Consider the following 13,330-nt stretch of genomic DNA (forward strand, 5'->3'; position numbering starts at 1 on the left):
TCTACCTCATTAGCCGTCTCAGCAACATACACGGTAAGCAACGATTACACTTGATACTTCAAGTGCAACAAATAGTCACGAAAGATATTTTATGGTAGTACTCGTTGTTAAAGTTAACTACTTAACGCGAGATACAAACTTGTACTGGCTGAGCTGTCGAAGTGACCCTTTCTGCACCATGGCTCGGATAGCGCGTTGAATAGCGTTGGGATTGTATCCCTGCGCCTCGAGACGGCTGTACAAAGCGCTGGTTTCGACACGAGTACCAATGCGTAAAGTGCGGTTAATACTCTGTTCCACCTCCTGCGCTTTTTCATGAAAGCCACCGAATAGTCCCTGAGTACCGCCGTCTTTGGCTGCGTTCATGGTACTCACACTGAACAATCGAATGGCTTCCTGCACATGTTCACGTGTGGCTTCGTTAAGCAAGTGCATTTTTGCCAATGATTCCGCAATACGCACAAGAGCTTCCAGTTGACGCACAGTGACGGGAATGGTAGTTTCCCCGCCCTGTGTACGACGCACATCGTCACGTACACCAACGTAAAAGTCCTGAAGCGCTTGAGCTGCGCCAACCGACAGTCTCGGGGCGCATCGAGTACGACAATAAGTGATGAATTTCTTAAGCAACCAAGGCTCAAATTCTCCCCCACTCGAGGCATTTTCACTTGCCGAGGGCTTTCCAGCTGCCGACGCTAGTGCATTCGTGTGCATTCTCACCACGTGAGCAGCCATTTGTCTGTCTCGAGCGTCGTCCTGGATATCGCGGACGATGAAGATCATGTCGAAACGACTGAGAATTGTACTCATCAGGTCGATATTCTCCGATGCAGAGCGCATATCATCGTACCGACCGAATACAGGGTTTGCCGCTGCTAGTACACTTGCACGGGAGTTTAGAATCGTCGTGATACCAGCTTTAGCAATAGAAATTGTCTGTTGCTCCATGGCTTCGTGAATTGCCACGCGATCTGATTCGCGCATCTTATCGAACTCGTCGATACACACCACGCCACCATCAGCCAGTACCATGGCGCCGCCTTCAAGGTAGAATTCTCCCTTGGAGTCACGGATAACTGACGCCGTCAGACCAGCTGCACTACTGCCTTTACCCGACGTGTACACCCCCACAGGGGCAATTTTTTCCGTAAACTTGAGAAACTGCGACTTTGCCGTACTGGGATCTCCCAAAAGCAACACATTGATGTCGCCACGCAAGATCATGCCATCTGGCAACCTTTTCCTCGACCCGCCAGCCAGCAAACACGCAATTGCCTTTTTGATGTTCACCGTGTAGTCGCCATAAATCGAAGGGGCAATACTCGTCGCCAGCTTCTCGTACAATTTCGGGTCTCGCGCCATTTCATGAAACTTTTCCTCCTCAGCTGGGGAAAATGTTGCTTTGGCACGTCCTGCGCCTTCTTCGTCGATCTCAATGCCCACTACGCGCAGATAGAGTGTGCGGATGGCTACAGCGCCGACGTTTTTGCCTCCTGCGTTGACCACAGAGGTAATGCCGACCACCGAAACTCGCGTGCCGGGGGACGCTCTGTCCACTAAGTGACGGTCGGCAACCAGCGCTAAGTTTCGGGGCATTTCGCCAGTAGGTACAACTTCGGGGTTTTCTTGCAGTTTCAGTGTCTGTTGGTCAACGTAGTGGCCTTGATCGGGCAACACAACATACGAGTCTTTGGGGCACATTTCCCCCGGGGTTACTCCATTGTCTTCCTCGCGGTTGCGGTCACAGATGCGGGGGATGCTCACGCCTCCCATTCCGGCAACGGCAACTCGCTTGGTGTGGCCACAGTTACGACATTTCAAAGTTGCCGACACGCACTTCGTCCGCACACGCGTGGCGCTGATTACGATGCCTGGCACTTTCACCAGTCGGTTGATCTCCTGTGAGTGTACGTGGCGAAGCGCCACTGGGGCTTGATCACTGGTTAGAATGGCCTGGATATCTGGCAAGTTGCTTGAGGAAATGCCAGAAGTTGACGAGTCTGGCGCACCCGCGTCTTGGCTGGACACGAGCAACTGCGTCAACATTTCCTTGGCTGCGTTCTCCAATAGAGGGAGTTGCTCCTTTGGGCTCTTGAGAAGCAGATCTTGTAGTTCCTGATCGAAGGCTGCAACGTGTGAGAGGTTCACGGTAACAAACCAGTGGCTGCGCCGTGCGTTGGCGAGGAGCTGCTCGCGGTAGTAGAACAGCGGACCCACGCGAAACCCGCGCAGGAAGGCTAGTAGGCGGCGCTGTAGTGCTGCTGGGCTGGCTCCCTGGCGCGCGTCCGACGCCTGGGCGCTCTCCATGCCCACGGCAGACACACGACCGGCATCCCAGTCCATAGTTGCTTGAGGATGATCGAATTGTGAAAAGCGCGGGAAGGAGATTGCACTAAATTCGGATTTTCCTAGTTGTGTAGACACATAAGTAGGATGAGCTGTGTGATTGGTGGATTTAAGTTGAAGCGCATCGGAGAGTTAACCAATCATCTGCTGTCAAAGACTCGCTTGGTTAACCAGGTTTCCTGGTGTACATGTAGAACAAGCTCGCTATGTAGTGTGCGTCTGCTGCCAATGGCAATTATGTGCCTCGATAGAAAGTAGTCTCTCGCCTATTCGAAAATTTAATTTCAACGTAGGCGGATGAAGCAGTTGCTGACTATAATGACTATGACACCGTGATCACATCTACCGCATACACACGGAAGCTGCAAGGCGTTTTGATACTTGAAAGCCTGCGCACGTTCTTCCCTATTGATCAAAGCCGCAATATTTTATGAAAGGCAGCTTTGTCATCGGGCTAAATTGCTCGTTCTTACAGCTGTCGGCAGCTTTAATAACCTGATCAGCATAGCGGAGCTAGTCATATCCCACCTCGACTCGTGTATGCGTTGCATCCTAAATGTTAGCGCCAAACAGAACAACATCGTTGGATTTAAATTCCAATAAGAAGTTAATGCAAGCTGGGAAAAACAAACGGGAGCATCCGAAGGAGACGTTGGCGGGTTGTCTGATACTTGTTGGTACTACAGCCGCCGAGACCTTGATACAGTGGCAGGCGTACAAATGCATTTCTGGATTTGTTCGGAGCTGCAGGAAATGTCTTTATTCGTGACATTACGCTAGATGCATGTGTTCTACAATGCTGGAAGTTGCCTCGTGCTCAATTCATCCGCTTGCACGTCCAGTTCTGGTACAAAATGGTTGATCGTAATCCATGGCACATCAACTGCTTCAGCGGCAACTCTAAAGCTTTGTCCAATAAATAGTTCGCGAACAATTCGAAAGCGCTTCACCGGATAATACAACCCTATAAAAGCAGAATGCTCTACGCACATGCCATCAGAAAAAAAAAACCGCAAGGTGTCCAATCAACTTCGTAGTCTCGGAAGTCGGTCAAAGTATGTAGAGACGCCCACTTTATTGGCCATCTATCACCACACGGTCTTCATCGGCACACTTCCTGGTCTAATCGCCTCGTGTCTCGCGATCATAGTGCTCGACAACTGAAAATTGACTTGGTATTTGCACTACCAGTGGAGTGGCGTGGGACAGGGTTGGCTCTTGGCAACGTATTCTCCAGCGCCCGCACACTTGTACTCGATAACGACGCTCGTCCACTAGGTCAGCAGTACGATTGTGCCAAACAGAGCTCTCGACCACCTAATATCATGCCACCGGTGCAGCAAAGCTGAGCGTGCGTCGAGACTCTGAAATGTTTACTTCTTGCTGCAGAGAGCTCTACATCGCCCACAACCAGGAGGATTTCACCACTTGAGGATCTTTTATGAGTCAGAGGACTCTGGTGCGACCCAGAGAAGAACTTTCGCCTGTGTCAAGGTGCATCAGTCTGAGGCTGGTGCAGGCTGAGAACTATCTTGATGGATGTGTTCTTGGTCTAAAGGGGGTTTTGATACCAAGTGGCTTTCCTCCTCTTGCTGTGGTGATAGCAGTAAGTGCATAAGAATCAATATCACTTCGGTTTATACCAAGAACTACACAACTGCCTTTCTTACCTTTACTGAGTGGTGACTGCAGAAGTTGACACACAGCCTGGAGACGACGCTGAAGTATCTGCAAGATACCAAGAAGACGCGCCAAGAGCTGCTATCTTTAGCATCTTGTTATTGCGCTAGGAGAAGATTCCTTTTAGAAAGGGGGCAAGAAGCCACTCCAATGCTGCTCCAGTCGATGTGCTGCAAGCAAGCAAAGCCACCATTCGCACTTGCCGACCCCGCCACGTCAGAGGGATCCGTTGATTCGCCAGCAGCGACCAATGAGCGCAGGTTTTACTAAAATATGCTGCTTGGATTGCTCATTGCGACACGAGGACCGCAAATAGACTTGTCTTGCTTTCACTATGCCGAATCTGAGCAAGCAAAAATAACTGGAAAATAGCCGGGCCATTCCACAGAATCCCGCGTCGTGATTGGTAAAAACACGCAATTTGCAACCCAAATGATCTTTTCACCACCTCAGTTTGCAATTTGCTTTCTTCCCCCCAAGTCTAAACGCATCAAAATGGCTGCCAAGTACCAGATCGTTCTCATCCGCCACGGCGAGAGTCAGTGGAACGTGGACAACCGCTTCACGGGCTGGCACGACGTGCAGCTGTCCGCTAAGGGCGAGCATGAGTCGCACGACGCCGGCAAGGTGCTTAAGGAGGCTGGATTCAAGTTCGATCTGGCCTACACTTCCGTGCTTAAGCGTGCCATTAAGACGCTGTGGAACATCCTGGAGGAGACGGACCTCATGTGGATCCCCGTTATCCGCTCGTGGCGTCTGAACGAGCGTCACTACGGCGCTCTTACGGGTCTAAACAAGCAGGAGACTGTGGACAAGCACGGCATTGAGAAGGTTATGATCTGGCGTCGCAGTTACGCCACGCCGCCCCCTTCGCTTGAGGCTGACAGCGAATACTACCCAGGCAACGACCCTAAGTACGCGGATGTGCCTAAGGAGCTTCTGCCCTTCGCGGAGTCGCTTGCCACTACCGGTGAGCGTGTGTTGCCCTACTGGGAACAGACCATCATTCCTTCCATCAAGGAGGGCAAGAAGATCGTGATTGCGGCTCACGGCAACTCGCTCCGTGCGCTGGTGAAGCATTTGGACAACATCCCGGAGGACACGATCACGGGTCTTAACATTCCCACGGGTGTTCCCCTTGTGTACGACCTGGACGAGAACTTCAAGCCCGTCCCCCACAAGGACGCCATCGCTCCCCTGTCCGGCTACTACGTCGGCGACCAGGAGGAGATCAAGGCGCGCATCGCTGGCGTTGCCAACCAGACCAAGGCCAAGTAAACCTTGTTTGATGTGCGTCTGACAGTGAATTGCCTCCGAGATGGCGCTTTGCGCATGAAATAGAGTGCGTCGCTGTGTAACATTCTTTAAACAAAACGAAAATCTCCCGGCGTTAATGCTTTTTATCACAAAGACTGGAGTGTATGTATTTGCCACGTTGCCCAGCAACGCGAGCTTCTCGCGCAAGTGACGATGCGAGCGAATTTAATGTTTTTTAGACAACAATAAATGGTGGTCATAAGAACAGTTACAAACATTATTGCTTGGTATCCGTGATAGAACAAACACAAGAAACTAACAACCTGGTAGAACCAGAATCCCAGTTTTTTTCGGTCGTGCGATTGATCAATCAATTGACCACCAGGCGGTTTGGATAGGTCAAATGTCACCTGGATAAGTTATCCAAGATTACGGAAAGGAGAACCAGTTTTGATAAAACAGCGCACCGAACGAAACTATTCATTATTGGTCTTGCCTGCGTTCACGAGAAAGACCAAGGACATCAGACACAATGACACAAGGAGATGCCCGTGTTTGCCCCTTTGAGCAGCTATCTCTATCTTCTGCGGATACGAACCAGCTACAACTTGTCCTGAAAGCCATCCTCGAGGCAAACTTGGGACGCTACCAGGATTTCTTAGCTTCGGATAAAGGCAAAGCGAACCCAAGTACTTGGAAGCTCGTGAAGACAACGCACCGAACACGAGTTTACCTCGAGCGTCAGCACAGACCGTCCTTCACTCCATTCCAGGCACACTCGTCTACTGCGTCTAACGATCCAGTATTGCAACCATTTCTGTGTGTTGGCTCAACTTCAGGTAATATTGACGACGTGATGCTGGGAATTGTGAACCCTCCTCCTGCCTGTGTGAACGACCTTAGCAAAGCCACTCTTCTATCGACAATAACACTGCCGACTACTGCAAACCCTTTCCAGTCTGTCGAAATGAAATGGATGGAGCTGAGTGTTCGTTCAAGGCTTGTCAAGAACCACGACTATGTTTACGTCGAAGTCACTGGTACCCGCCACTTACCAAGCGGTGAACGCGTGGGGTATCATCTCCTGCACTCGGTCGATGTCCCAGTAGCCCGTCGCCTTCCTGACTGCGTGCGTGCTCAGCTGTCCGTGTGCTCCTTCTTCCGCCAAGAGAGCAAGACCTCAGTAGCAGTCTACACACTGGGTATGATGGATACATTGGATGACCGAGCTCGACGAGTGATTCAGCCTCACTTTGTCAATATTCTTCTGTCAACGTTCAAGCGCGCGCCTTCTGTAGACAAAAAAATACTGGAAAAACGCGACTCGGAGGTGGGGACTGGTGCGTCCTTGAGTCGAGGTAACTGTGTTACCTGCTCGAAGCGCCCTTGGCGTCTTGGAAGTGCTGCAACTTGCAACGTTTGCTCTGGTTTCGTCTGCAACTCGTGCAAAGTGGTGAAAGAACTCAGTTTCATGACACCAGAGCTCGACATGACCAAGCGGAGAGTTATCTTTTGCTCGTCTTGTGCAATCGATGAGAATGTATCCGAATTCTCAGCCGCGGAGACGAGCTCGTGTACGAGTTCGTGGGGTACAGCGCACGACAGCGACCTGCGTTCTGTGTTATCCTTCTCGTAAGTTAATCGGATATTTTGCCCTCATAAAGAGAACGCGGAACTCATTCCAACGCACCGTAAAAACAGGCAGACAATACAAAATTTGAATTGAAAGCACATTGTAAATTCGGGAGAGATGTTGCATCCGGCAGACGAGAACCTGCTGATGCCCACGCAAGGCGCAGGTTACAGCCGGCGCCGACATAGCACCAGAAAAGTAATAGAAGTGAGAGTTTAAAGTACTGCCACGTCTGATGGCTTAATAAATAACAGGAGACAGTAATTTAAAACCTCAGAGCGTCTTGGTGACCAAGACGTTTGGAGCTCTTCACTACATCGCAGCAGAAGGGGCTTCTATCGCATCTTGTCTATCGGAAATCCTTCAAGCACACAACCTCCAAATACAACCCGAACATACATGTATTCACGCGTTGCAACGGATTGGATGGCATCCGATCGGCTAAATCGGATGGCAAACTCTTCCTTCACTCCGTATGGGCAAAACTCAAGATGTGTCCCACCCAAAGCATTGATGGCCGTCGAATCTACATCGAAGTGACATTTACCAATTCGCCAACCTCTAAAACAACCAAGAAGTACCTTTATGAGCCCATTCCAGACAATTTCGCTATCATCTTCGGATACAAACGAGCTGCAAGCCATTGCGAGGACTATTTTAGCAGCGAATCTCAATCGCTATCAGAATTTCAAGGAGGTGGACTCAAGCTCATGGAGACTTGTCAAGTGCCGAGATCAAATGCGAATGTACGCGGAGCGTCGCTACCAGCGACGTAACTCTTTACCCCAAAGTAACCAGGTCGACGATGTAGAATTGCAGACCATGTTGTGTGTCGGGTCAACTCCTGGTACATTAGAAGAGGTGATGTCCGGAATTGCAATTCCAGAATTTAACCCAGCACAAACCAAGACCTCATCAGCCAATGATGTCACCGCAGCTACGACTCTAGCAAAAGTTCAGGAGCCGACCTTAAAAAACCCTCTCACTTCCGTTAAGGTAAAATGGGTGGAATTGGATGTTCGACGGCGATCAATGGGCTTTATCAAGAACCGCGACTATACTTACGTCGAAGCCACAGGAATTGAGCATTTACCGATAACTGGACGTGTGGGTTACCACCTCATGCACTCAGTGGACATTCTCCAAGCGCCAGCGCTTCCAGGACGTATTCGTGGCAAATTATCGGTGTGTTTTTTCTTTCGACAAGAGAAAGAAACCTCAGTTTCTGTCTATGCGATGTGGATGATGAATTCCATGAACGAACAAGCTCGACGAGTGATCATTCCCCATTTTTCTCAAATGCTATTGTCAATGTTTACAGCCCCAGAGGATGGCAGAATCAAGAAATTGAAGGACACCCTCGGAAAAAGTTACGCAGAGCTGAACAACTTTAAGGGGGTGAAGCTGGCCACGCCGTATTTTACGTGCGTAACTTGCACCAAGCGCGTGTGGGCCTTTGGCAAGTTTACAAGCCAGCACAACACGTGTAAGATATGCTTGGGACATATTTGCAACTCGTGCAAGATCGACAAGAAGCCAAAGTTCCTCACCTCAAACGTCAAGGAAACCACGAAGGACCACACGTTGTGTTTCGCTTGTCTGGGCGATGTGATCACAGCCGAAGCCTCCGAATTATCCAAAACCAAGAATCCAAGGAACGCCTCCGGACTACTTCGTCGTATGTGTCATTCAGTTCGGACATTAAGATCACCAGGGTGGGGCATGAAGAGTAGTGAGCCGTCAGCTAGCTTCTCTAGCTAAACGAAAGTGCAAAACTTCGAATTTGGGGGGAGAAGCTTTTTCTTAGCTAGTGTACTACTACAAGTGTTCGGAGTATGAGTAACAAGTACTAGTATTGTTTTATCGGAAAGACATTGCAGCAGTGGAAATACCCCCGCGGTTTATGCCGTGTAAGTTATGTTTGTCTCGAGTATCAACAATCAATTCGGTTCTTTAGCGTCGCATACAGATTCCAATAGAAATGACAAGTGTCCTGGTCAAATCGTGGTTTTACACATCGTGTCCATTGGCACATATGAAGTGGGGGCACAGTATGCATGGACGCAAATGCTTGCTGCGTGTGTGCGTCGTAATCTGGGACGAAGTCTACCAGCATGTGGGATGAGGCAACCATGAATCTTCATCACTAACGGTCGTAGACGCCGTATTTCCGTATTTCAGCTAGATTAGAGATCTGCTCCGGCCAATCGGGGTAATAGAGGCCATCGAAGACGTCATTCGACAAACTGCTTCAGACATCACAACTGGGCATGACAGGAAGCAGACTCTCGGAGAGTCCATTTCCAGCGATATCGCTGTCGTCTGCGGATAAAAATGAGCTACAAGGTGTTGTGAAGACCATCCTGGACGCAAATTTCGACAGATATTTACATTTCAGTGACGTGGATTCAAACGCGTGGAAGCTAACCAAAGACAAGGATGGAATGCAAGTCTACAGCAACCGACCAAGACGGCAACATCCTCATACTATTCAGTTGGACGAATTGCAGTCACTACTATGCGTAGGATCAGTTCCTGGTACTCTGGACGATATGATGCACAGCGTTCAAGAGGCAGCTATTGGTGTCATGGACCCCAGTATAAACGACGCCAACGATACGGTACTACTACGGATCAAAGCAGCAACTGCACTCGATCCATTCGCAACTGTCGTGGTTAAATGGATGGAGTTGGATGTACGCCGTCGATCCATGGGGTTTATCCAAAATCGAGACTACGTTTACGTCGAAGCGACTGGTATCAAATACCTACCAAGTGGTGAACCTATGGGGTATCATGTCATGCACTCTGTGGGCATCCCTCAAGCTCATAACCTACCCGGACGAGTGCGTTCTGAGCTCTCCACATGCTCCTTCTTCCTCCAAAAGAACAACACGTTGTCAGTCTACTCAATGGCGATACTGGAGCCCATGAGCGATCGTGTTCGACAATTCGTCGTTCCTCGCTTCCTCAAAATATTGCAGTCAACGTTTAAGCCAATTTCAGTAGGCAAAGTGAAGAAGTTTGCTCAAACTATGGGCAAACGCTACTCCGAACTGGACAAGCGAAGACCGTTACATTCGGATCAAAAATGCGTCACGTGCACCAAACGCGTAGGACGTTTGGCAAAGCTCGCGAGTCGCCATAACTCTTGTATGGTTTGCAGTGGATCCATTTGCACCGCGTGCAAGATCGAAAAGAAGCAGAAGCTTGTATCTTCGGACCTTAAAGTGAGCACCAAGAAGGTAGCTTTTTGCTTCTCGTGTCTAACCGACGTGATGACTTCAAACGACTCGCAATTCTCGTTTGCAGAGGATTCTGACGGGGATATGGAGCTTCATCGACCGGTATATCATTCGGTTTGGTCTTCAAGATTACCAAGTTGGAGTAGCACAAAGACTAGCGAGTCATCGATCGATTTTTCGAGTACCAGGTAACGACTAAAGAAATCCTGAGGTTAGCCTTGGCCAGAAACGATGCTGAGGGCTGTTTGAGATAAGAATTTAAAGAGTGGCGCTAGCTTGTGATGCAGATTCTTAAGATTGATACCAGATGAATTTGATGTATTAAATACTACTAGTAGTATATGCTTTGTTTTTCTTTTAAACGCGTAAAGCACAGTGATACCAGTCTCGCAGGTGATATGGATGAATAAGTTAGTTTATAGGACCACGGTTGAATTCTCGATCGGATAATTTGCCAATTATTATCTCCTAGTAACTAAATTCAGCCAATCACAGTTTATACTAATCGTATTTGAGCCAATAGCACAGTGTAGGTCTAGGTGAGTCATCTAAACCAAGTGTCAAGTCCAATGAACCTCTAAAATATGTGTATATTCATCCAGTTGTCAAGTGTTAGGCGCTTCAATTTCATATATATCTTTACCGGACTATCACGATGAGTTTGGAGGATCTGCAGCTTGGCAACACATTGCGTGCCAAGGCAACTACTGTCGCAACATTCTCCTAGTTTTGGAAGGATCATAAAGTTGAAGAATATGCGTATCATATCTATTGGGGCAGATGAAAGGGGCAAGAGCTTTGTATGTGTCATGAATAAGTTGGGAATGTATCTTGCCTTTAGTGAAGGAAAGAAGGGCAAATTGCTAACGTAAACTGTAATTGCAGTACAATAGCCAAATTCAAGATTTGTCAGCTAGAGCAAATTCCTCAGCACCGAGCGTCGTTTAAATCACGACTGCTTAAATTTGGGGATAACTTTAGATAGCTTTTGTTTGAAAAAAGATGGCGGTGACTTCGTTACAAAGTTCCACCATGCGCGAAGGCTGACATAAAAAAGCTGGTGTATTGGTATACTAATTGATGTTCTGAGAGTGACTACCAAGACGCTGCCCTTGTGGTACCTGTTCGGGAGAGCTTCGGACCTGTCGATGGTCCAGTAGCGGAACATCACCAGGGACGCCACTGATGTCTTCTACCTCCGCTTGGTCTTCGTCAAGACATCAGAAGAGCGACGCCTGTCTCTCTTTCCGAACGCCGGCTTCGCTACACGCACCTTGCTTGCTGAAGAGCTTCCCCTCACCGTTCAAGCCACACTGTCCTCGACTCTCATCGACAGGTTGCCTGACCAAGTCCAGCAAACACCCACCGCGCTGTCTCAAGATGCTCCGCTCATGGATATCCTCAAAGCACCATCGTCGATCGCTAGTATTGCCACGCATGGGCCTTCTTCTCGTCGTGATAGTCAAACTCAGACGATTTATGCGCATGTCAACCGTGCGCTTGATCACATCGCCCCGGCCGCTGGTTTGTCGGCTACATCACTATCATTCCGTCGCGGCGGGGCTCAGCATTCCAACGGCTGGCAAAAAAATGACTGCGTGCTGGATCTTTGACCGCGGATATTAGAGCCTAAGGACCACAAACAAATGATTCAGCTACACATTCAACGCAACCAGTGAGGACCACATGATTGCCGAGGTATTGATCGGATACAAACCAACGGCCGCTGTCCCTCTCCAAGAAATATCCAGCTTCGACGCTGACACATTTGACTTGGCCGCCCGGTTCCAACGTGACTACAGTGAGAAGTTTAATTTAGTCGGAACCAGACTAATCGGAAATCCAGACTAATTACACTTCTTACTGTTCTTTGCAATCTAAAAATATACAGCAATGTATCTGGAAGTGATCTACATTATTAGTAAAAACATAAGATCGACTGTAGTGTGCGCACTGCCGATTTAACAAAGAGTGCGTGTTCGTTGGTGTCGGGCGGCCTGGGCCTTGACGACCAGCAGTCGTCCTGCGCTTCTTGGCAACACCACGGTACACCAGCCGCTCGCGACCAACAGGTCGATGTGACCGCGAGTGTTCTGGGCGAACAAGATATGCGTACAGCAGGCGAACTTTTTGAAGAAGCGACACGGGCATACCATCAAGCGGTCGTCGACCTTCCAGCCTGTCGATGGCATATCCATCGATTCCATGCGCGCAATATTAAGCCCGAGTTGTGCCGACACAGGAGGGTCCTCGTTCCGGCGGCGCAGGTCTTCGTTGTAGGTCCGGCTTGCAGCGACAGAGCGGACTTACACGACGTTGGGAGACATTGCTTCCGCTGGCGTTTCTCCCATCATAAACGCAATACTGTGTCAACTCACAACGAGCCCAGACATAGAGCCCTGATGTTCTATTTCACGGGCTCGGTGCTGAAGCCGAGGATCAGCCACGGTTGTCATTACAAACGGCGCCGCACGAGCGTTTTCAAGGCGGCACCAGTCCAGCAGATGACCCAGTAACGCCACCACCTTGGGTTTCCGGCGGATAGTGACGTCATGTTCGAGGACGGTGATGTACTGTTCCACCGGACTGTTGATGGTAGCCATACCGGACGGACTGTGATACGTTTGCCACTGCGAGAAGCGGCTTGCAGCCGCGTTTCCGAGAAATATGCCGCGAATGATACCAATTCTAGCCAAGCCGGGTATTCAGCAAGTACCCTCGACTTTGCCTCCTCGTACTCGAAGCCGCAGATAGTGAAGTGGAGGTCGTAGACGTCGTGAAGGACCTTAGCATAGAGACTTGCCTCCAAGCTGTTAGCCTTTTCGTAGAATGTTTTGGAGACATGAAACAAGAACAGTAGATGCACTATCACGTAATCGCTTCCAATTACTTCGTCCACAGCGTTGCGTTGAGCTTTGTCGGCATCAAAAATCACATAACGAACTACAAGCGGCTTTTGCATGACAGCCAGGTAGACTTTGCAAAGAGCAGCCAGAGCTCTAGCATGATGCAGTTGCACCTGCTGTGACATAAAGAAAATAGCGACAAGGTGGAAACTTCGCATTTGTCGAAATCCTGACAAGTAGTACGAGATAGGTCACTTGGCATAGCTTGTAGGTGGCGTCGATATGAAAAATGAAAGAGCCAGCGTCACAGTCAACGCGCTTGA

At 49.3% G+C, this 13,330-nt stretch overlaps 5 protein-coding genes across 5 annotated transcripts; 3 read left to right on the forward strand and 2 right to left on the reverse strand.

Annotated features, from left to right (window-relative positions):
* Nucleotides 1-72: 72 nt before the first annotated feature.
* On the reverse strand, nucleotides 73-2,378 carry PPTG_16443 (hypothetical protein). Its single transcript, XM_008913977.1, has one exon. It carries the CDS (start codon nucleotides 2,341-2,343, stop codon nucleotides 118-120), a length of 2,226 nt encoding a protein of 741 aa, XP_008912225.1. The 5' UTR covers nucleotides 2,344-2,378; the 3' UTR covers nucleotides 73-117.
* Nucleotides 2,379-4,479: 2,101 nt separating this feature from the next.
* On the forward strand, nucleotides 4,480-5,641 carry PPTG_16444 (hypothetical protein). Its single transcript, XM_008913978.1, has one exon. It carries the CDS (start codon nucleotides 4,522-4,524, stop codon nucleotides 5,302-5,304), a length of 783 nt encoding a protein of 260 aa, XP_008912226.1. The 5' UTR covers nucleotides 4,480-4,521; the 3' UTR covers nucleotides 5,305-5,641.
* A 98-nt stretch (nucleotides 5,642-5,739) lies between these two features.
* On the forward strand, nucleotides 5,740-7,029 carry PPTG_16445 (hypothetical protein). Its single transcript, XM_008913979.1, has one exon. The coding sequence runs from the start codon at nucleotides 5,816-5,818 to the stop codon at nucleotides 6,917-6,919; it is 1,104 nt and encodes a 367-aa protein (XP_008912227.1). The 5' UTR covers nucleotides 5,740-5,815; the 3' UTR covers nucleotides 6,920-7,029.
* Nucleotides 7,030-7,501: 472 nt separating this feature from the next.
* PPTG_16446 (hypothetical protein) lies at nucleotides 7,502-8,784 on the forward strand (the record flags this gene model as incomplete). The annotated part of the gene is made up of 1 exon (XM_008913980.1): nucleotides 7,502-8,784. One exon carries the CDS (start codon nucleotides 7,502-7,504, stop codon nucleotides 8,675-8,677), a length of 1,176 nt encoding a protein of 391 aa, XP_008912228.1. The 3' UTR covers nucleotides 8,678-8,784.
* Nucleotides 8,785-12,530: 3,746 nt separating this feature from the next.
* Nucleotides 12,531-13,225, reverse strand: PPTG_16448 (hypothetical protein; the record flags this gene model as incomplete). Its single annotated transcript, XM_008913981.1, has 2 exons — nucleotides 12,531-12,849; nucleotides 12,900-13,225. 2 exons carry the CDS (start codon nucleotides 13,223-13,225, stop codon nucleotides 12,531-12,533), a joined length of 645 nt encoding a protein of 214 aa, XP_008912229.1.
* Between the last annotated feature and the right edge of the window lie 105 nt (nucleotides 13,226-13,330).

The sequence above is a fragment of the Phytophthora parasitica genome, assembly GCF_000247585.1.
Source record: "Phytophthora parasitica INRA-310 unplaced genomic scaffold supercont2.57, whole genome shotgun sequence".
In the NCBI taxonomy this organism is placed as follows: Eukaryota; Oomycota; class Peronosporomycetes; order Peronosporales; family Peronosporaceae; genus Phytophthora; species Phytophthora nicotianae.